The sequence below is a fragment of the Coccinella septempunctata genome, chromosome 3 (assembly GCF_907165205.1).
Source record: "Coccinella septempunctata chromosome 3, icCocSept1.1, whole genome shotgun sequence".
NCBI classification, from domain to species: Eukaryota; Metazoa; Arthropoda; class Insecta; order Coleoptera; family Coccinellidae; genus Coccinella; species Coccinella septempunctata.
The window spans coordinates 2,850,699-2,873,682 of NC_058191.1; the positions used below are offsets into that span (position 1 = coordinate 2,850,699).

At 35.6% G+C, this 22,984-nt stretch overlaps 1 protein-coding gene across 2 annotated transcripts in view; it reads right to left on the reverse strand.

Moving 5' to 3' along the window:
• LOC123309346 (transient receptor potential-gamma protein) overlaps positions 1 to 22,984 on the reverse strand; it is a 297,127-nt gene that overhangs the window by 22,633 nt on the left and 251,510 nt on the right. For both annotated transcript variants that reach the window (XM_044892426.1, XM_044892427.1), the window contains 4 exons: positions 11,439 to 11,542; positions 5,015 to 5,148; positions 4,694 to 4,817; positions 1,926 to 2,121 (listed from right to left, as the gene is read on the reverse strand). In XM_044892426.1, coding sequence (XP_044748361.1) covers positions 1,926 to 2,121; positions 4,694 to 4,817; positions 5,015 to 5,148; positions 11,439 to 11,542 — 558 coding nt within the window. The remainder of the gene's footprint in view (positions 1 to 1,925; positions 2,122 to 4,693; positions 4,818 to 5,014; positions 5,149 to 11,438; positions 11,543 to 22,984) is intronic.

Consider the following 22,984-nt stretch of genomic DNA (forward strand, 5'->3'; position numbering starts at 1 on the left):
GCGACTGGGCAAATGGTTATATAATTTGATACCTATATAACTCGGTGAGGACACACATTTAACTAAATGATGCCTGGGGAAGGCTATGGTATCAGTGTGTCTTGTTTCATACCCATGAAATTCAGAGCATTTTCTGTATTTTCCGATGTTCAAGTGGATATAAACAAGACAATTAAGGATGAATATACAAGGGAAGGGAAGGATGCGAAACTAACTGAAAATTGGACGACATGAATCACGTGGCCGAAGTTTGAATATAAGCCTTATGACGCGTTTCTGAGAAATAAAAACTCGATTCGACCCTGCCGACTAGCCCCAAAGAACTACATTGTAAGTCATATGACTCATATGCCATGCTGTAATAAATAATCAGCAATTCTTCGACAGGGAGACAACTTCTGAGACGTAATAAGGCATAGTAAGAGCTGTTAAGCCTTTCACAAACATGATCTGTGTGGAGATACCACCTAAGGTTTCCATCCACATGCAGGCCCAGATATTTCCCCCGTCTGTCGCCTTCAATTCTCCGAGTTTATGATCAACAATCAAAGGTTCATCGCTCGGATTATAATGATTCTGAAACTTGACTATAACCGACTTCTTTAGATTGAGGATTAGTGCGTTTCTGTGGCACCAATCAACGAAATAATTTACTATGGTTTCGCACAACAATTTCAACTTCTGCCAACTTTTTGCTTTAGTAGCGATAGAAGTATCATCCGCAAACATATCAGAATATGGACCACAACGTATGCAGGCAGATCATTAATAAATAACAAAAACAGAAGGGGGCCAAGAACGGATCCCTGAGCGACACTCAAGTTGTTGGTGCACTCGTCAGATGAAACGTCATTCAATTTCACATAGATCTTGCGATCAGATAGAAAACTCTTGATCCAATCCAGAAACACTCCCCTGAATCCCATCTGGTACATCTTATCTAAAATGATGTTATGTTGCAGTGTGTCGAATGCCTTCGATAAATCAAAAATATACCGGCCACGTATTCATCGCCGTCCAGGCTGCTGTATATGAATTCGAAAAATTCACAACTGGCCGAATGGGTTGACCTACCATGTCTGAAGCCGTGCTGTTGTTCGGATAATACAGAATACTTGTTAAATAATTGTACATGCGACTATAAATTACTCCCTCAAAGACCTTAGACAATAGGCTCAAGATGGATATAGGTCGATAGTTAGTTATGTCTTGGGTATCTCCCTTTTTATAAACCGGTATAATCCTTGCCAGTTTGAGGACAGTTGGGAACTGACCAGAAGACACTGATTCATTCAGTAAAGAAGCAGCAGGCTCAGATATTAAAGGGGCCAAGAATTTCAGGGCCCTGGCAGATATCATATCGGGACCTGACCTACTACTTTTCTTTAGACAGCAAATGATGGATGAAATTTCCTCGGCAGTAGCGGAAAAGAAGAAGAAATTACCATTAAGGGAAGTCTGCAAGGTGCATGAACCAGACAAGGTGGGGGGAACCAGACATGTGGGAATTATACGTACTCTTTCGAAAAGAACTGGTTGAGTTCGGATCATTTGACAGGAGAGTTCAATCAGATGTTATTAACTGACATTGCATACCTACATTGAAGTGTTCAAAACACCCCAAATATAAAAGTCCAAGGGATTCAAATCGGGAGAGCTAGCGCTCCATGGCACTGGGCCTCCTCGTCCTGATCTCCAGAACTCACTTGCTCACCTATGTTTATAGATCTATAATAAGCTTCCAAAATATTAAAACTTTGTTTTTTAACAACCGTTATATGAGTAAATTGAATGACAAATTTAACGGACGTAACCTTCATAAAAGTGTACCTATATAAGTGTCACACTTTCTTCACTGCGTCGAATCCTGACGATGCATCGTAAGGTCATTTCATAAGTTGGAACAAACCTATTGTTACACTTACCGAAATGAGCTGATATGAATGATTCATCATGGCTATGAGAAGGTTCAGAAGCACCACAATGTTGATGACGGAATAACTGCCGAACATAAGCAGTCCCCAGAACCTGGTGAAAGTTTTGATTTCGCTGAGCTCAAAGTTGTCGAGGTCGATCAGACCGAACACAGCCCAGAATAAAGTTTGAATTGTTTCGAACAAACTGCAACAAACAAGATCTTAAGTGACAATTTATTTTACTTCTGAAAGTGGCGGAAAAGATTATCATTTCTTCGTATAAGGATTAGATTGAAGTCGTCCCATGATGGAAAGATACAGGATGAACTTATATAGTATAGAGAAAACAACGTTTCGTTCAGATCTCCTGTAGTTTTCGGTAGTTTTTGATTTAACTGTATACAGGTTAATCCAGGGGTGCTTACATGGTTCCATATACGAGATTTCCGAAAATGAAATATGCAAGTTCCGTTGTTTTGAATGACATTTTTTAATTTGATTTATTGACTAAATGCAGATACTTGAGAATAGTTAATGTTGGCTATGGTCTTGGACTGAGAGTTGAAGACGTAAGGACATCAGTTTTGGTAAATTCAAGCTCCATCTAGAAAAACATTTATGGTTTGAAAATCTCTGCAAGGAAGTAATTTTGGCTGCGATGAGATGGTTTTGTTTACATAAAATTAAAAAGTCTATTGCCCTTTACGAAGATATATTGAAAAATTCTTAGCCTATTATAGAACCAAACAAAATGTCAATGTCAAAATATTTTATTACTCAACATATTCTCCTCTTGATTGTATACATTTATTACAGTGAACCTGCAACGTTTCTAGACCTTTCAAAAGAAATATTTCTTCTTGCTCTGTTAACCGAACCTCCACAACTTTTATTATCTCCTCGTTGGAAGAAAATTTACGACCTTTTAGACTTTTTTTTAGTTGAGGAAAGAGATGATAGTCTAATGGAGCCAAATCTGGTGAATGAGGGGGTGTTCTAGTAATTCAAACCCTAAATCAAAATTTTTTTGCATGGCAACATGAGATTTGTGTGCAGGGGCGTTGTCCTGCACAAACAAAACACCTTTGGATGGCTTTCCGCTTCTTTTCTCTTCAATTTTTTTCTGTAGAGTGGTCAGTAATGTCGAATAGTAATCGCCGGATATTGTTCTACCCTTATGGAGAAAATGAATCATGATTACTCCATGGTAAACCCAAAAAACTGAAGCAAGAACTTTTACAGCAGATTTTTGGACACGAAACTTCTTAGGTCTGGGAGAACCAGAGTGTCGCCATTCTACCGATTGTTGCTTTGTTTCTAGATCGTAGAAATGTACCCAATCCTCATCCATAGTGACAATTTGGTTTAAGAAGTCTACAGCGTTTTCAACTCGAGCACAGATCAAACGCGATGCTTCTACACTTGCACCCTTTTGGTCAACATTCAAACATTTGGGGATCCATTTTGCAGCAATTTTTCTCATGTCCAAATTGACGTGAACTATATGATGAACGCGTTCATATGAAATATTTAGTGCTTCAGATATCCGTTTTAGCCCAATTCGACGGTCTGATAAAATCATGTCATGAACTGCATCGATATTTTCGGGGACTGACACAGAAACTGGCCTTCCCAATCGGTCATCATCTTCAATGGAAAATTTACCTCTTTTGAAGCTTGTAGTCCAATTTTTTACGGTTGCATTACGAAGGACATTGATCACCAAGGGTATTGAGCATATCTTCGTTAATCTGCTTACTTCTTAACCCTTTTAAGTACAGGTTCTTGATGATGGCTCCAATTTTTCGATTTTCACAATTTCGGTGGACATCTTCTTTCTTTTAATTTAATGCGTAACTCTGGTTTACTTTTTTGACCTCAAACTTCACACTGACACTTCAAATAAGTTATTGTCGTTGGTACGGTAACGCAATATTTTTTTCATGGATGGAACTGGTCTAGGCTAGCTAGATATGAATACATCCTAGTATATTCCAAAATACTTGTCGCATAATTTATTACTGTGTCAATAATGGATTGTTCATTCTCCAAATTATAATTTCTGGAAATGAAATTCTCAATTGCCACCAATTATTTTTTGTCATCCTCTTCACTAAACAACCTTCTGATTGTGGAAACATGTAGCTTAAATATAAGTCCTTCAGATTCAGATGAAATGTATTGTAATAATAATTGACTGACTACGAATATGTTCGATATCGTCTCATAAATTATCGACTTCAAAATAAGTACTCAGATTTCAATAAAAAATTGCATATTCCTCAATCTTCAATCCACTCAAGAAAACGATGGATGAATGGAGTATAGATGAAAAATGATATCGATAGGTTAGGTTCAGATGGAAACGAAATTATAGAACAAGCACGCACCCCTGGGTCATTCCTGAAATTTGCAGCATCACAATTTATTATTTCTGAAATCGTGTTCTCCTTTATGTATTTATCCAAAATAATGTCATATAAGCTTCATAAATGAGAAGTTAGTAGATGTTTATTTTCAGTGGGTATATTTCAAAAGAAGGATTTTGATATTCTCATCTCATGATACTGAAAAATTTCTGGATGTAAAAAAAACGTGACCCATGTATCCATCTGAAGAATACGCTTTGTAATATATGAGAAGTTAAATACTCATAAATTGCAGGCATTTCCTGCAAATCTAGGAAATAAGCTGTAGGCTCTGGAATTGTCTTTTATGTTCAGGCATGAGAGTTTATAATCATATAAACATATAAACTTGTCATAAATCAAACTTACTTCGAAAATCTCCTCCATATCATACAAGCATTCGAATCCTTCTCCTTTGGGTCGCATTTGTCTAAAGTATCGAAGCACTTCTGCTTTTCCGCTTTTGCGTAGTAACCCAAAAGTTGGTTCAGACCTGATGAAAATGGGGAACACGGTTAGCAAGGCCATTATTTCGAATTTACGTTCGGTAATATCTGCGTTTCCTTCATGTGTGAATATTTCACTTGATATGAACACGTTGGTCTAATTTAATTGTGGTCTTTGTCTCAGGGAAATGCGGCCAAAACTAAATAATTCGTACGTGAATAATTCCAATTTTCATCTACTTACCACAAGAGAATGCGAATAGTACCAAAATGCACAAAAAGAAGAATTTCATTATATCCATAACCATTCTTGACAAGGAAACTTGCAGTGGGCCCAGGTGTGGATTCACAGAAAATATGTAGACTAACTTCAAGGAACTGAAAGAGAAAAAAATATGAGAGATTTTTGAGATTTAGATAAATATTAATCTTCACTAATACAGTAACTGTGCAAGTCAGTGTGTTTGTTAGTTTGTTTGTATGTTTGTCTCTTCATAACTCTGGAACCAGATTTCCGATTTTGATCGAAACTTCAATACAGTTTAGAGAATTTATCAGATTAGGTTTTCGCGTAAGATTCATTTCTATACAGGGTGTTTCCTAATTGAATGTCCATATTTATGAGGGTGGTTTTTGGGCGCATTTTAAAAAAAAAAACTTCATATGAACATATGTCTCAAACATCTTACCTTTTGAGATACAGGGTGGAAATGTTTTCATGTATTTAGACAGTCAGTGGCACGCCACTGACTGTATTCAATTATGAGCAAATTTGATCTCTTGCATTCTTCAGTCTGACGCACGGGTTTCATCTGAAAAAATAAAATCTACGTATGTCTCTGCATGGTGATTTTGTCATATGTATGTAATAACGATATTGTTATGATCATGCAGAGACACGGTTTTCAAATTTTTAAGCAGAAACCTTGAATCGGATTCAGAAAATTCAAGTGATCCTTTGGTGAGAAATGATTGGGAATTTCAAAAATAATTTTTATTTCAGGAAAAATCTGTAGCCTACCATCAATGTCTGCCAAAATAGGTAGGTCAAATAACGTACGAACGGCACTGGTGGGAATTGAAAAACAAGTGATACATTTAAAAATGCCTCTTGATTCATAGTACATGTATGACCAGTTCCATACAAATATCTGAAGTTCTATTGTAGATATTCATAATAAATGATTTATTTTTGAAAACTTTACTACCCTGTATCTTAAAAGGTAAGACGTTTAGGACATATTTTCATATGAAGTTTTCTTCTTAAAAGAGGCCCAAAAATCACCCCCATAAATATTGACATTAAATTAGGAAGTATAATGTATAATGAAGAGATTACGAACAATATCCTACAATAACTTACGGCCGGTTTCATAATCAAACCTAAAGTCCCTTTAATTTTAAAGCTTTCTCCAACCCTACTAAAAATGACACTACAGGAAGTTTTAAGCTCAAAGTGACTTTAAATTTGATTATGAAACTGGACGTTAGTCATTAGCTGCTAATTTCAGGATTTTATGGCCGACGCTGTGTAAACTGAAAGAGATTGAGGCAAATGGCCATGTACAATTTTGAAGAGCTCGCCAAGTTCTGTAAAAAAGTCCGTAACCTACCTTTTTACAACTTCAACTACAGAGTGTTTGCAGACTTCGAAATAACGATTTATGTTTCAAAAATGAGTTGAAAAATTGTAGGGTCGAGTATATTCTATTTCGATGAAAATATTTATTATGGGATTATTTTGTGGGAAGGGGGACATAATTTTATATTTGAAATTATCTAAGGTTTTTGTTGATATAAAATAGGTATATCTTTGAAGTTGTCATATGAGCTATATATATGAAAATAAATTACTCTGAAACTTCTTGTTTGAAGATCAAAATAAAATCAGCTTTCGATATTCGAAAAAATTACAACAGATCTTAGAACATAAACATGTAGGTGTTTATGTGTTCAAAGTACCAGATCTGAATGATGAAAAAGTTTGGAAACACTAACAACCCTAAGACACCATTACTAATTTCAGTCGACTAAGATATCCAATTCAACATACCCATGTGAAACAACAAATTATAATCTATTATCTCCCACATATAATCATAACAAATTGACCACTTCATACGTCATGAGCATATGACGAATTTACATGGAAGAATCTGCTAGGGGCTGAAATTTCAATCCACGTTCATTGTTAATGGGTAATGTAGTTGGGTTTGGAAGAGAAAATTGGATTAGCAGAAACAATGAACTGGATTTCTGATTCTGACGCGCTAATAAAGCATTTATCGAGGATTTCATGGAAAGTTAACATCAGAGTTGCTCGAATTGAAGTAGGGAAATAATATGGGCTTACGCTTTCTAGCCCAGAGAAAAATGTGGTAGAATTGTCAGTGCCTTTATTTTTATCTGTATGAAATCGACTCATGAATATATAATGAAGTTCTTCAAAACAGGGTGACTACTAAATATTTTTTAACAGCAGATTCTTGAGGTCAGAAAGAAATTTTTTTTAATTTTTTTTCGGTTAGGCCTAGATAAAAAGATATAGCCATTTTTAGTTTTCAATGATGATGATAATGAGCTATGCTACATTCAAGAATTATTGACATGCAAGTAGGTCTTGAAATTCCAGACGAGGCTTAATGCTGCTCACAAAATTTCAAGTTCTACAATAATTTTTGAACTTTCAATCACAGAAATAAAATATGTAAATATAACGCAGAAAATTATTTACAACTAGCTGACCCGGCAAACCTAGTTTTGCCATTTAAATTATTTCTAGGGTAGATAATAATAACTTTGGTCGTAAGAAAAAGGAATGCCTTTTTTTCTGTTCTGTACAATTTTTTTTGGGAATATTTTGTTATATAAACCTTGCCCTAACAATAATAAACACAACAAAAAAAGAATTGTCCAATTTGGTGCGATCGTTTGAACAATAAAGCATTTGGAAGTAAACCATAGATCCTCTTTTATTAATATAAATTTACAATGAAGAAATATTCAATATCAGAGCAAATGAATTAGCATTCAAAATTGATGTCTACAATTTATTGTTTCCTCAATTTGTCAGACTGCATTAAGAACATAAACAAATAGACTTAAAGTAGTTTTTCTATCAGCAATGTTTATTCTCAATAGCAATCCAAATTGCGCAAATCAAATTCGATTTTCCACAGCCACCTGTGATGTCAGTAATACTTTCATTTTCCAAAATTGTCGAATATTAATCAGCGGGCGTTCAACTTATTTTCAATAGTTGAGATTTTTCAACTTCTGGTATTTTTATGGTATGTAATGAAGATACTAATGAAGAAACTAGAAGGTGTGGGTGGAATTTTTGCGTTCGAAGAAGATTCATCACATCATTTTTGAAAACTATATTTCAGAAATCATTTGAAAAAATCGTTTGTGAAATACAACTCAAAATTTTATTTTGATTTTCAAAGCTTCTTTCCATCTTCACAACAGATTTGAATTAGAGAAAATGTAATTGTAAAAAGTTATTCTTTTGATCTCAGGAATCTTCTGATAAAACATACAGCGAGAAGACGAATCCGATGCTCACCAATACCAATACTATCTTCCAAACTTTAATAGAAAAAAATTCTATTTAGGTATTAACTAAAAAGTTCCGCCTTTTGAGTCCTCCAATAAGACGTCCCTCCAATCTTAATGTTTTTTCTGTTCTAGATTTATAATGAAAAATTAAAAATATTCGAGAATTGGTTGTTTAACGATTCTCACGAATGTTATCGTCATGCTGATTTCAATAAAAGTGATACAATTTCATTAAATGACGATAACATCGAAGGATGTCATGTCATTAAAGAATGATATTTATTTTCCGAAGGAAGATATTGAGATAAAAAGGACGTCATGATGGGGGACTTGCAAAGCGAAACTTTTTTCACTAAACGGAATTTTAATCTGGTTTTGGCGGCTAGTAGTGGTGAGCTTTGAATTTTTCACGTCACCACCCTTCATGTTATTTTAAGACAAAGATTCATCCTCTATAAATAGTGAAGCATTTTATTACGTAAGGAAAATACGTAGGTATAGAGGTACTAGGATGGACAATTCCTTTCAATTTGGTCAATTACGAATATTCAATCTTCAAATCGTAGAGTTACATGATGAGTATAGTGACATAAAGGACAACAACTCAGTAGTGAAAGCAGGGGACCTCAAAGGGAATGTGGTGCATGGGTTTCAGAGATAAGGGGAGATTTACATGAACATATTTCGAAATCATGAGCTCCCATGTCTAATTTCACGTTTAATTGTAAACTTCTCACCGATATTTCATACGATTCGCATTTTCCCCCAGCTCACATAAAAAAATTAAAAAAAAAAAAACTGCAGGCTCCACTCACTCGGCATATCAGATATATATTATTACCATATAATCCTGATTCTCCGTAGGTACCGAAGTACCCCTTAGAAGCTCTGTGAGCTTGTACGAGTTCTGAAAACCAGTTGTGTTCTTCGAAAATTTGAAAAGAACGAAACGGGTAACTAGTGTTCAAACAAAAAAATGAAGAACGCCAGAGTTAATCAATGTGGAGCATTTGATGACAGAAGCTCCGGGAACCTATCTTTGGGTTTTATCTCAACTGGCTGGAATCTCCATTGAAATTTGCAACAAGACATCTGATGGTTTCCATAGAGATTGAAGTGTTATAAAAAAATTGAAAATGTCCACCACCTGCCAGTGGTTTACCAACAAATTCATTGGTAACCTGAATCAAATTTTTCTTACTCATTCGATCTTTCTGTATATATCGACTCTCAAAATATGAGGATGAGGAGCAACCAAAATCCATAAATTTGTTTCATTGGAACACAATGACTCTATTTCCAAATGGCTCCAAAAGTTGAAGTTGATGTGAAAATACTCTCACTCAGAATGTACAGCTACTATTTCGAAATATCGCTCTTTCTACTAAACATCTTGGGGAATAAAAAGAAAGAAACACCATAGAATAATAAAGCGTCACCAAGATGTCAGAAATACAAAAATGTCATCAACATATCGCTTCAGCCAAATTTCACGTTTCATTATTCGCTCATTTTCATCAATAAAATCCTACAACAAGTCAACATGCCCTCCAACGATGCGGACAACACCGAAGAAATGCAAGAAGAAAACACCGTACATAATCTGCCAGCCGGACGTACACGAATTCCCTGAAATACTGAAAATAATGGATGCCAATTATTTCAGGGAAGAACCGACCCTGAAATTTTTAGGTTTGAAGTTGAACCCAACGTTGGCAACTCGTATTATGTACAGACTTCATGAAGGAAATTCTCTGGTGGCCAAATGTAAATACACGGGAAGAATTTTGGGCGCCGCTTTGAACAGAACAATAAAACCTTGGGACTCGCAACGACTCGCCAAACTGGCGGAAAAACAAGAATGCCCGAAAACAAAGAAATTATTGATGTTCTATTCTTATTTGGAAGCCGCGCCGAGACTATTCGATAAACACAGCTGCTTGTTCGAAATTTTCTCGACGACTAACGTTTTTCTCACCAAAGCTGAAAGAAGTTACGGATTGGGGTCGTTACTAACCAGGAGGTGCATCAACTTGGCCATCAAAAAGAAATATAAGCTGTTGAGGTGCGACGCCACCACCTACGATTTCTCGCAAATACTCGAGAGACTGAAATTCAAACTGGAAATGACTATTCCATACGAGACATACGTAGATGAGAAAGGGGAGAAAATATTCAAAAACGTGCAAGTACCAAATATAGGTGTCAGAATCTACACTATGGATATTTCAAATATGAAAAAATACCCCGATTATTGAATGAAAAATGATATTCGAATTATAACTCGCCATGAATCAATTATATCTGCAGAATACAATGCGTTTTTTTTATTAAAGTATTGTTCTAGGAATAGTATTCCGACACAGGGTGTCTCACGGTGAGTGGTCAATAGGGAATACTCCTTCTGACGAAAACGATGTAATTTTTATGAAATATCTTTGAAAAGTCACATTTTGAAATAACCATTTCAACTGTTTCCCAAAAATATTAAGTACTTAAAAATGAAAAATAAAAAAGGGTATTTAAAATTTAAAGCGATTCGTTTCTATTGCACAAGTTGGCAACATCGACTGAAATATGCGTTGATAATAAAGGACAACAAATACACTTTCTTGATGAAATATACAAAGATGGATGTCTATAAAACTGCAACGAACGAGGAAGGTCGTAAAATTTTATGGCCGGTTGCTGTTTAGCCTTGCCAATAGTACGCGCCTTATGATGGCTGCAAATCAACAGCTGTTATTTTATATACAAGCCATTGTTATTTTTATTTTCTAGTAAACGCTGTTGCCTAATCGTAAACTAGATACGAAGCGATTTAAATTTTAAAACCTCATATTTGAAGAATGATTTTGAATAGTTTCCGCGATGCATTTGAAAAATTCATGAATGAAACTGAGTCAGTTCAAACTTGCATATGTTTTTTTCACAATCATTCATTTTAGTCCTCAAATCAGTTGTGTCCTATGGAAATATGTAAACAATTTAAATATCAGAGATATTTCTAATATTTTTGTTTTAAAAGAATTAACTATTGCAATATTTCTAAGATCAAAAATATTAATTGTACTTGATACAAGACACTAAATTAAATTCTGTCGTACCTCAAAATGTTGGCAGCAGAAAATAGACCTTCTGAAATGAGCATAGGATCCCAGTCATCCCATTCGCTTCTAGGTTCTGTCGCAGCTTCTGGTTGATTTTGCACCTGGAAATGAAAGAAACCTTTAGAGAGTGGAAAGCAACGGTTGTTGATGATGAAAGGATGTCGTTCATTGTACAAAAAACTTCTCTTCAGATATCTGACTTTTTTTGCTACGGAGGAGTATTTAAATTAAAATAACGCTTATTGACTAAAAATTTGATTATCACCAATTCTCAAAATGATCATAAAATTCCCACAGCACACTATGTATGTATGTATGCAATTCGTTTCAGTATGTACGATGCGGTTTCCTCCGCCTCAATGCAAGATGTATTTGGATCTGAGTAAGAATTAGTTTCGCATGCTTCCTCACAGGACATTGTCGCCTCAGAAAGCATAATAATATGTTAAGAATGGCCTAATCAGAAACTGACGTCTGACGAGTGTAGATTCTGTGGGTAAAAGGAGGAAACTCCAATTCATCTGATTACAGAATGCCACGCCATTGCAAGCCTGTGCAAAGAATGTCTTACTAGAAAATTATAAAATAAATGGAATGAGTGCTCAGCCTCCTTGAAGCTCTCTCAAATCTGGAGTTAATTGGAGCTGGTGGGCGAGATATAGATGGCGCATTTTTGAGAACAGCTCTGATGGTGCACACAATAAAATTTAAGGTCGCAGTGGAATGTGACCCTCTTACTAAACTATAAACTACCTTTCGTACCCAGGCGACCACATTACAGAGCAGCTTTATAGCAGAAATATATCCAGTGTTCCTTGTTTTGTAACTATAATGTAGCATTAAGAGCACCAATATAGGACAGTTATATAGCAGTTATGCTACTATGGTCACCTCAAAAAAGAACACATCTCTTTTCTGAAGTGAGCATAAATAGTTCAAATAAAGATCAAATATTTGTTCCATATGAGATCTATACTTAATACCTTTTTGTGATATGAAAAACATGCTTCGATAAAAACAAAAAAATTATGTAAATCAATATGAACTATTGATATAATGTTTAACCTGAAGTTTGTGTTTTCAAATGGTATGTTTTTTTCAATCATTATTGAAAAGAAAATTCCAAAACATCTCACATAAGTTTGGAAAGGTTTGTGAACGAATGGTCAGGTTCGAAAACTAAATGTTTTCATGAATTTCAAATTACAAAATAGATTACAAAAGATTAGCGCAAAAAGTAATGGCTCTTAATGCCAACTGCTGAGTTCATAACTGTTCTACAAGAAAAATTACCACGCGCCTTTGCACTTTCATGCATTATCCCATAGAATCATAACTAACAGTTAACCTCATCTTTTGGCACAGTTAATGAAGGTTTTGGGAAAATTGTTCCAATGTTATGCGGTGTGAGAATAAAACGAATAGTATATGCATATTTTTCTCAAGAAAATTCGAAGTATAGGATTTATTGATTTATTTCTACAAATTACATACAGCATGTGCAGAAATAACCTATAACCTATTCCTAACCGAACCAAACAGCTCATCATATTCCTAAATATGATTTTTATATGCAGGATATAATATAATAATAGTCTATTACGTTTCATGAGACTGCTATGAAAACACAAAAAGATTTATTGATCTATATACAATTTGACATCCATAGCACTACCGATTCAATAATTGATTGTTGCCCTGATAAACTAATTAAACTTTCAATATATGCACCTTACTTTCAATCCACCATTCAGCTGAAGAATTTTCTATAAAACTGAAAAATATAAATGATACATATCCACTAATCGAAACGCCCGGTCCATAGTATTTCTCAAAATCCTCCATATTTGTTTACGTTTTGAAGTGCCCTCGACGGTAGTATAATATAATGGTGTCATACTCTGCATGTTCTCAAAATGATAAAGGAAAATGCAAATATAAAACAAAGTCACAAAAATTTAATATGTTACAAACGTGGATATCATGGAACGGAAATATGAAGTTTACAAAATGTGGATATAATTTGGATACAGCACAGGCACATCCCAAATATCATATCAGACACGCAGACGAAAAAAAAATATAAACAAAGTTCCCAATTAGATCTCCCACGAAAACATAACAGATATGTCACTGGTCATCTGTGTTGGTGGAGAAAGGGTCCACAGAGCCTCTCAGAGACACGTAATAAATAATATAGTGTATATCCACTACTGATTCTTGTATACATAGACAAAATTTGTCTTTGCTTCAAAATATGGAATTTTTTTGTAGATGATCTGAAGATCTTTATAAGAATTCGTAATCTACAAGATGTTGTGTAGAATTACAACGCGAACTAAAGGACCTCGTTCTGTTTTGTAGAGAAAACAGCCTTTACCTCAGTTTTTCAAAGTGAAATGTAACATAGTTTACACGCAACAAACACAAATATAAACAAAATAATGGTTTCATTTATTTTTATACTAATTAATTTCGTGACATTCGAAAGATTTTTTAATCCAATTTACTATGTTAAAACATTGCTCAGTTTTTCTGCGATAACGACGCAACTGATTCTGGTAGATTTTTGAATTTGAACTATTACAAATATAGATATTGACCAGAATTAGTTCAGTCGTTTGGATGTTATCATAGAAACTCTGAAGGTCCTTTCGTTTGCATAAAAAGTGTAGCACTTTTCTACACTCGATTTGATTTACACCTCCTCTAGACTGGTGTAAATCAAATAGTGTGTAGAAAAGTGCTACACTTTTTATGCAAATGAAAGGACCTTGAATTACGGGAGAACCACTTGAAGCATATAGTTTCACAGGGGTCGTAGGAAAAAAAATGAATCATTTCTGACTCGTCTTTATATACTTTATTCGTACCAGAGAAAGAGACGTCACGTATAGTATCGGACACTCTGTATATTCTTAGATATTTTATGATTGATAGTTTTGCTTTCTTGTTGATTTCAAATAATCTCTTATTTTTAGTAAATGGTTTGAATTATCTGTTATCAAGGGAACACCCTGAGGCCTGAATGTTGGTTACTTCGATCGATGTCTTTGACGAAATGTTGAGGAAACCTGATGCACCTGAACCACATCCACTGTTGAAAAAATTCTGGAAGGTACACGTTCCACGCTGGCGAAAGTAGAATCCTGATAAAACAAAAATTTACGAACAACCATCCGGAATTACAAGTTGGACAATCTGTATCTAGAGTTACCAGCAAAATGGATGAATAATTGTCCAATCAGTTCCCATTTAGATTTTATATGGCTGGTAATTAATCGTAGGATAATCCCGTAGTTCGTACTGGGCTCTAATTGGAAATGGTTCCGGGTGTGTATGGAGTGAAGTCAACACAATATGACATATGACGAGATTTTTTATATTTCGGTTGAGTGGGTATCGCAAATGAAACCGTGGCTATTCACCGATTCCGATTATTCGGAATGAGTATACATATATTACTATGCAATGGAGTTTCGCCTCTAGATATTCCAGATTATCGAGTTGAATTCCACTGCGGATTTGTCCGAATAACAGGTATGATACGAGATGAGATTGGAAGTTTGTCATTTCCTCATAATGATGTGCAAATTTTGTCCATTTCAACCTCAGCTGGTACCTACGTCCATTTGAATACATTGGATTATCCTAAAAAAAATTCGCACCTTTTTGGTGTGAAACCAGAGTCAAGTGTCGGTTTGCAATCGAAAGGTATACAGAGCCAGATTCGAAAACAGGAGTAGCCTTTCGATTTCGAGTTATGATCGAAATGTGGAAAATATAAGATAAAAGAAATTCTTTAAGTGGGAACAAGGACAAACACCGAAAAACTCTTAGACTATATTTGGCGACGTTTCGTAGATTTTCATCTACGTCATCAGGCCTGAAAACATTAAGAATGACCACACATATATACAACAATAGTATAAAAATTACCTCTATAAAGTAGAGTTTAAAAAAAAATAGTTGAACATAAATTAAATGATAACATCAGTCATCAATCATCTCATTCATCATATAAAAGCACATTCAAATCAAACAACGAAAAATACCAACCAAAATATTAACCTCGAGTAGGCCCAGTCATGAATTGTCATCACCAACCACGGAACACCAATGCTCTATATTACAACCACAACGATCAACATCAACTTCAAATTTAGTAAGAATGGAATTGTACAATCTGCTTAGGTGCTCACTATCAGACCTTAAGTTTACAGAGTTATTGATGTTATACATGTGTATAATCTCCAAGATTCTTTTCTCAAGATGTTGTTCGTTATCTAATATTTTCACATTTGAAAAATCAAGTTTGTGTTCATCTTTGAAATAATGGGAACACAAAGCTCTCTTCTCACTATTTTTAATATCTCCAATATCATATTTGTGCTGCTTAAGGCCGACCGTCCACCGAATGCGAAGTTGAGCGAAGCTGATCGTTTTCGATGCTAATATGAGTAACAAGCTATGAATCGACTGACGTATCTCGTCATTTAGCATTGAAAACGCTCAGCTTCGCCCAACTTCGCATTTGGTGGCCGGTCAGCATTATTCTACTCTGTAAATGTTGTCTAGTTTGACCTACATCCTATCACATGTTGTGTATATGCGTGTAGTCATTCTTAATGTTTTCAGGCCTGATGAAGTAGATGAAAATCTTCGAAACGTCGCCAAATATAATCTAAAGGTGGCATTCGGATCTTAGCGACCGCGACGCGCGACCGCGACCTGCGACCACCACCCGCGACAGACGACGTACTGCTTGTACGTATTCATATGGAGCCCCGACGGATCCTAGCGACCGCGACAGGCGACCAGTGGGCGTGGCTGTCGAGTAGCTTTGGTCTCGCGACCTGGTCGCCCCAGGAGCAGTGCTGTCTCGCGACCGAGGAGAAGATCGTATAAAAATGACATCGTTTTCTCCGCAAGAGGACGAGATATTGATAGAATTAATTTCCAGAAACCCGCCCCTATATGATGTTAGGTTAGAATCATATAGGGACGGCATTTTTAGAGAGAATATATGAAATGATATTGGAAAAATGATGAATAAAATAAGTAGGTACACCTTATTTTTTTTTCAATGAAACATTTATGGACAACATAATCTGGATGTTTTTGGAATATTTGGAGCATAAATTCGATTTCAATCTAGTTTCTTCTATCGATAAAATCTTCTTGCCATGAAACTTGACCAGCTGGACTGGAGAAAAAGTTTTTCAAAGAACCACGAATTTCGAGTGCAGCTAGACTTGCAAAGCCACTTCTTCGTGAGATTGGTAACATGTTTTCTGAAGGCTGATAAATTTTTGGATCATAATTGTAATACGGAACACCATTTTTTTCTAAATAAGCATCCCGCAGTAAATTATGTAGACAACAAGCTGTCACAATCAGATCATCTTCAAATGGAATAAACAGAGTAGCGGGCCTCAGCTGTTTACGTGTCGCAAGTCTCGGTCGCGAGGATCCGAATGCCAGTGGTCGCGGCCGCGACAGGCGACCATGGCAGCTTGGTCGCTAAGTCGCGGTCGCGCGTCGCGGTCGCTAGTATCCGAATGCCACCTTAAGTGTTTTTCGGTGTTTGTCCTTGTTCCCACTGAAAGAATTTTGTTTTGGTTTAACCGTGGAGGACACAATAATGATAGGTTACCGTCATGTCAGATATTCTTGAGTAACTGTTTTTCGAAATCTATCGTTACTTTCTAGAGGTAAATGAAGTATTTGAGTAATTTGAAGGTGTTGTCTCGTCCTTTCGAAATTATGATATGCATTTTAGACTTTTCGTATGATGAAGATCGAGGTAAGTTATAGCGGAAAATGCTTTTCTTTTGAAGCAAATTTTGCGCTGGTTCCAATTGTAGATCACAGTTCATATGAATATTCCACATGGAAATTGTTTTCCGGCTTCATTGTTGGATGATTAGTATAGGAAACTATCAAATATGTTCAACCTCCTGTCTCGTGTACACATAATGGAACAATTGTCTAATTATTTTTTGTTAGTCTCAATTTTATAAATTTCTTGTGTTTGTTGAAAGAATCTCTCATATAATTTCTATTATCAGATTTATATTCGACCATTCTGTCATCTGTGGATGAAACAAAAAAGTGAGGAAAACAGAAACAAACATTTTGTCAATTGGGTCAAGTAGGCACCTAAAGCACTCTTAAACGATATCAGTTCTGTGAACTTTGCTTCACATTAGCCACTATCTACGTCATTACATTTCCTACGAATTATTGAATTGCGCCTCCCTTGCTATATCTTGTCGACATCAGGTATGAAAATTATGGTGCAGGGATGTCAGAATTATCGAAGTTTTTCATTTATTTGATGAATCTTTTTCGTACACATGATATCACCCACGTCTACCAGTTTTCTCATTATGACCATTACGTACCATTAAAATAACAAAAATTCAAAGAACTCAATTCTTGAAACTAAGTTGGAAGCTAGCTAATAAATATTTGAACGTATTGTAAAATAAAAGTATTCTTCATATTTTCTCGTATAATGCGTCGTTTTCGAGTGATTTCATATTCAAAAATTGAAAACTATCTGTGAAATTTGAAAAATTGGACACTTTGGCTGAATACAACTCTGTTCTAAATATCCACAGATGTGTTGTGTCACTGATTCAGCTAGTTATTCTGAAAGTAATTTTGTTTTTCCAGGGGTGGCACACCTCATTACGAAAACTCAAAATGGCTATATCTTTTCGTCAGGGTCAAATCAGAAAAAATGGTATAGAGGAAAAGAGCATTTCTTTTGACCTCAAAAATCTACTGTTAAAATATCAGTACGACTCAAACACTCACCCTGTATATACTGAAAATGGGAGGATTTCCAAAGCAACAAATATATTTTCCCCAAAGACGACTTTTTCCATCTAGTAGTTATAGTTTGGTAAAGAAGTTACATTCCACTGCGGCCTAAAGGTTTATAGTGCGCTCTATGGGAGTTATTCTATCCAGTAAGTCGATATACATAATTATGAATTCCGATATTATTCGCTCAAATTCCATTTAGAATTTCATTCCCAGTTCGACTTGGTTTTTTTAGCTTCGACTGCTTCGATATTCTAATTTTAGGCATTGTAGATGATAAGAGAGACAGAAATATATCAGAGCAGTGGCCCTCATATTACCCCAATAACTTTATATTGTGATCTTACTAAAAGACAGGATGTTCGGATTTGAAGAATATATCACTCTTTTTTAACAGCTGATTCAAAAAAAGACAGAATTTTTTTCATAAATACTAACGCTTCATAGCAATTATTGATCTCAAATTGCTAATTATTATTTGGACGGTTGCAGAAAAGATAAGGTTTAGTATTTTTTGATTCTGTTCTCATATTCGTGTTAGGTATAAGAGGAATTTGATCGGGAAACAAGTCAAAATGTTTCGGGGTAAATTTTTTTTCGCTGTAGAGATTATGAAAAAATATTCTTCACAGAAACTCTTCGGAAATTGTATTAATTCATAAAATGAAATTCAATTTGGCAACCGAGAAAAAAATTCGCGAATATTGCAGGTTTTCCGCCAATTTGTTGAATTTTTTTTGAAGATTTTCATCTGAATTTAACACTCGAAAATACTCAGATGTGATCAGTTACTTTGAGGTTTATACATAACCGATCCCAATCATTACAGAATATTGCTCAAATACGACGTTGAACACCTTGTATTTCGCTTATGAGTCGCAAATGGGGTCATAAGGCAAAAATGATTTACCAGGTATCATCTACCGACCACCTATGTTTGTCCAGTTGATGATGAAACATCAACTGGAGAAACACCCATTAATTCATCCCAGGTTGAGATAGGGCGCAGAAAAACGATTTCGTCTCGTAGTATGGAAGTTTCCAATCCAGATCACCCTAATCTATTCTATTTTTTACTTTGAATTGTCTTTACTACCTATGTCACTGCAATACATGATTATTAAGGCGGCTACAGACGGCATGGCAAGCCTTGGCCAGCGTTTGAACGAACGTTTGTGGAAACGTTGGTATATTCTCGATATTCGTGCACCGACGACAATACACACGACATGATTATCTTGGCAGTCTTTTCGAGTCGAGTGAGAAGGCGAACGTTGAACAAACTTGCTTCCTTAATGCTTAAATTGTAAGTACATGCAACGGACATTTCATTGGATATAGCAACCCATTCATCGGAAATCAAATTTATATTTTTATGACTGACGGGTTTTGTGGATCCGAAATAATGGGGTACCTACTTTTAATACAAATTAGGGAACTCTACAATGGTGTAATTGCCCCAGTTTTCAGTCATTCTTGCTTAAAAAAACAATAATAATTGACAACAAGAGACTTTATTAAATCCACGACGACAAGTCGTACTTCACAAAATACCAAAAATGTTAAGTTCCAATAAGGGATACCTACCACAAACCATTCAAGCCAGATAGAAATTGTTAAAAAACTTTATAATTTCAAATATGTCTCGCGTATCGTGCGTACGGTGATCATATCCACTGGCGAGTCTCGACAAGTCCATTTGATATGTGATTAATACTCCCAGGCGAACCCTGGCCAGCGCCAGCCATAGTTTGTCTATGGCGCCAGCGTTGACTTTGCCATATGTTTTGCATACACGCGATGCGCAAGCGTTGGTACGAGCGGACGTTTGCCAAATCTTGCCATGCCGTCTGTAGCCGCCTTCAGTGGAGGTCAAAATAACGGTACAATACCATATTTACCGTAGATCTGGCATCGTCGCAATGAAGCATTGAAGGGGCACTCTGCGAACTCTGACGCGAGCTAGTGAAGTCAGTGAAGTGATAGTAGAGTAGGCGATGGACGGTCAAAAAGGATAGCGCTATTCCGGGCAGAAATTCCGTTCGTTGTGTTGCCGTCACATGAGATATCATTCGAGAACGCGTGGAAGAAGCTTGTTCTTGCAATTGAAATATTGTTATAAATTCATAGACTGACTACAATAGCTTCTAGAGAATGGTTGCATCTTGCAGTGCAATGAATTGTCGTAATAGACATAGGAAAAGTGTTAAAATGAAGTTTCACAGGTTCGTTTATTTGTTTTCAGGGCCGTAACTAGGAGTTTGGCGCGCGAGGCAAAGTTTATTGATAAGAGCTCCTACACAGGTGTCCCGAAAGTTGAGAAAATGATAGGTATATACAGCGTGTGGCGTAATGAATGGTTAATGAAAATACGGTACCTACGGGTAGAGGACGTTCTGACGGTTCAGAAAAACATGTTTTATACTTAGTAAAATTCCCTCGGTTTTCGAGATTTTCGAAAATTCGAAAAAATTTCATTATTTTTGGTAGCAAGACTCTAAATGAGGGAATTTTTTCAATCCGTTTTTTGGGTAGTATTCCTGGAATTATAATGGACTGAATTTATTGCTCTTCCATTCATACAGTAGTTCTGAACTAAATACGCTTGTCTCCTTTCATTAAATTTTTGCTTTAAATAAATATGGTTCTTGTTTTCTATAACTCGATTTCTATTAAATCTTTTCGTGCAGGTGTTTGGTGTCTCTCATTCTCTCAAAGCTGACAACCAGGTAAAAAGCTACCCTAGTTACGGTGCTGAAAATATTCATTCAAAATTCATCTCAATAATCTTTGATTCATCTGATATGTTTATGTATACTTAGGATTCCTAAAGACCCCAACATGAGGAAGTTGTGGTTAGATTCGATAGGAAGGGTTAATTTTACTCCGAGTACATCAACGGTGATATGCGAAAAACACTTCACTTCGGAAGATTATGAACTAAATGTTCACGGAAATAAGGTACTTAAAAAGACAGCTGTCCCAACGGTATTTGATTTTTTCGCTCATGCGAAGAAAAAACCTGAGCAACGAAGAATTTTGAAGGAAGAATCAACCTCACAAGAAGCAGGTATTTTCATAAAATATCAACATTCAATTAACTTTTTTTATTAATTGCTGTTATCATTGAGGCTACCTATGCTTAGCAATTTTGTTATTCGCAGATCAAAAATTGAACACGTGTAAGGCGAGGTGTAAGGTCAGTGAGGAGGTAGAAAACAAAAAATTTTTGGAGGCTGGCCCTTCAGATTTGTCAAACAAGCCCATATCTTCAATTGAAGAATCAACCTCAAAAGGAGCAGGTATTTTCTTCAATTATTATCACTCAATTTGTGGTTACCTTTTTTTATTGTGATAAAACTTTTATTTACTATTATGAAGTGTATACCCGGTAACTTTGTTCTTCGCAGATCAAGAATTGAATATTTGTGAGGTCAGTGAGGTGGTAAAAAGCAAACATTTTGTGCCGGCTGTCCTCTCAAATTTGTCGAACAAGCCCATTTCTTCATTTGAAGACTCAACCTTAGAAGGAGCAGGTATTTTCTTTAATTATTATCAATAAATTGTACTTTTCATTGTGTTAAGACATTTAATTGCTATTATAAATAGTATTTCTGGTAATTTTGTCATTTGCAGATCAAATATTGAATATTTGTGAGGTCGGTGAGATAGTAGAAAATAAAAATTCCTCAAATGCAACTTTGGTGAAAAATATTTGCAATTCGAGGTGAAGATATACTCAACTGAAATTTGGTAGTCTACACACTAATTGATTTCAGGACTCTCAGAACCAGAAGACAACCTGTATTTTTTGGGGATTTCGAGTTTACTGATTTGAATGATGAGCAGCGTAGGAAAAGGTTTTGGAAAGTTGCCCACGAAACTGTTCACAAGTACAAAACCGTGAACAGCAGCAACCAACGCAAAATAAGGAGGCAAAGGGACAGAATTATAAGTCTGGAGAACAAATTGAAGGAATTACGAAAACAGAAGAAAATATCTTCAACTCAGGCATTTGTGTTAGAGGAAGACTTCTGATTAGAGCCTATTTCGTTTTTTATTGACTGCGTCAAATATTTTTTGTGAACATTTTCATGTAAATAAACTGTCAGTTTTTTAACAAGCAAGCTTTATTTTAAATGTAGTAGTACTCTCCCGCTTTGCAGGATGAATTTCTTCAGAAAAAATTTATCTATACACTTACACTATTGACAACCTCCTTGAAGAGAAATCACGCCTTTCAAATATCACTTCACTTTTGTGCTTTTGGATTAAGCAAGGACCAACTGAATTACATTCCATCTGGAGCTGGATGATGGATGACTCAAATATAACGGTCTAAAGTTGTAATGGAAACACTCATTTTCGTTCCTCAAAACAATTTCAAATGGGATTTACGGTTACAAGAACAGATAAATTCGTAACAAATAGAACAAAACATCTCATGTCATCAATAAAGACCAATAGTATAAATGAGACACTTATTTTCGTCCTTCAAAATATGTAGATGACGAACAGGTCAAGGGATGTTGCATCGTTTAGGTCTCCCCCCAGGCGCATAAGTTTTTCTAATAAACAGATTGTCACCGGACCCGCTTGACATCTAATCCTATTAAGACATTTTTCCAGGCCTTCCAGTTGCTTCCAGACTAGTCGGCATCGGTCGGATTCCAGGTTGGAGTATTGTGGTCTGTCAAACTTTGCTTCCA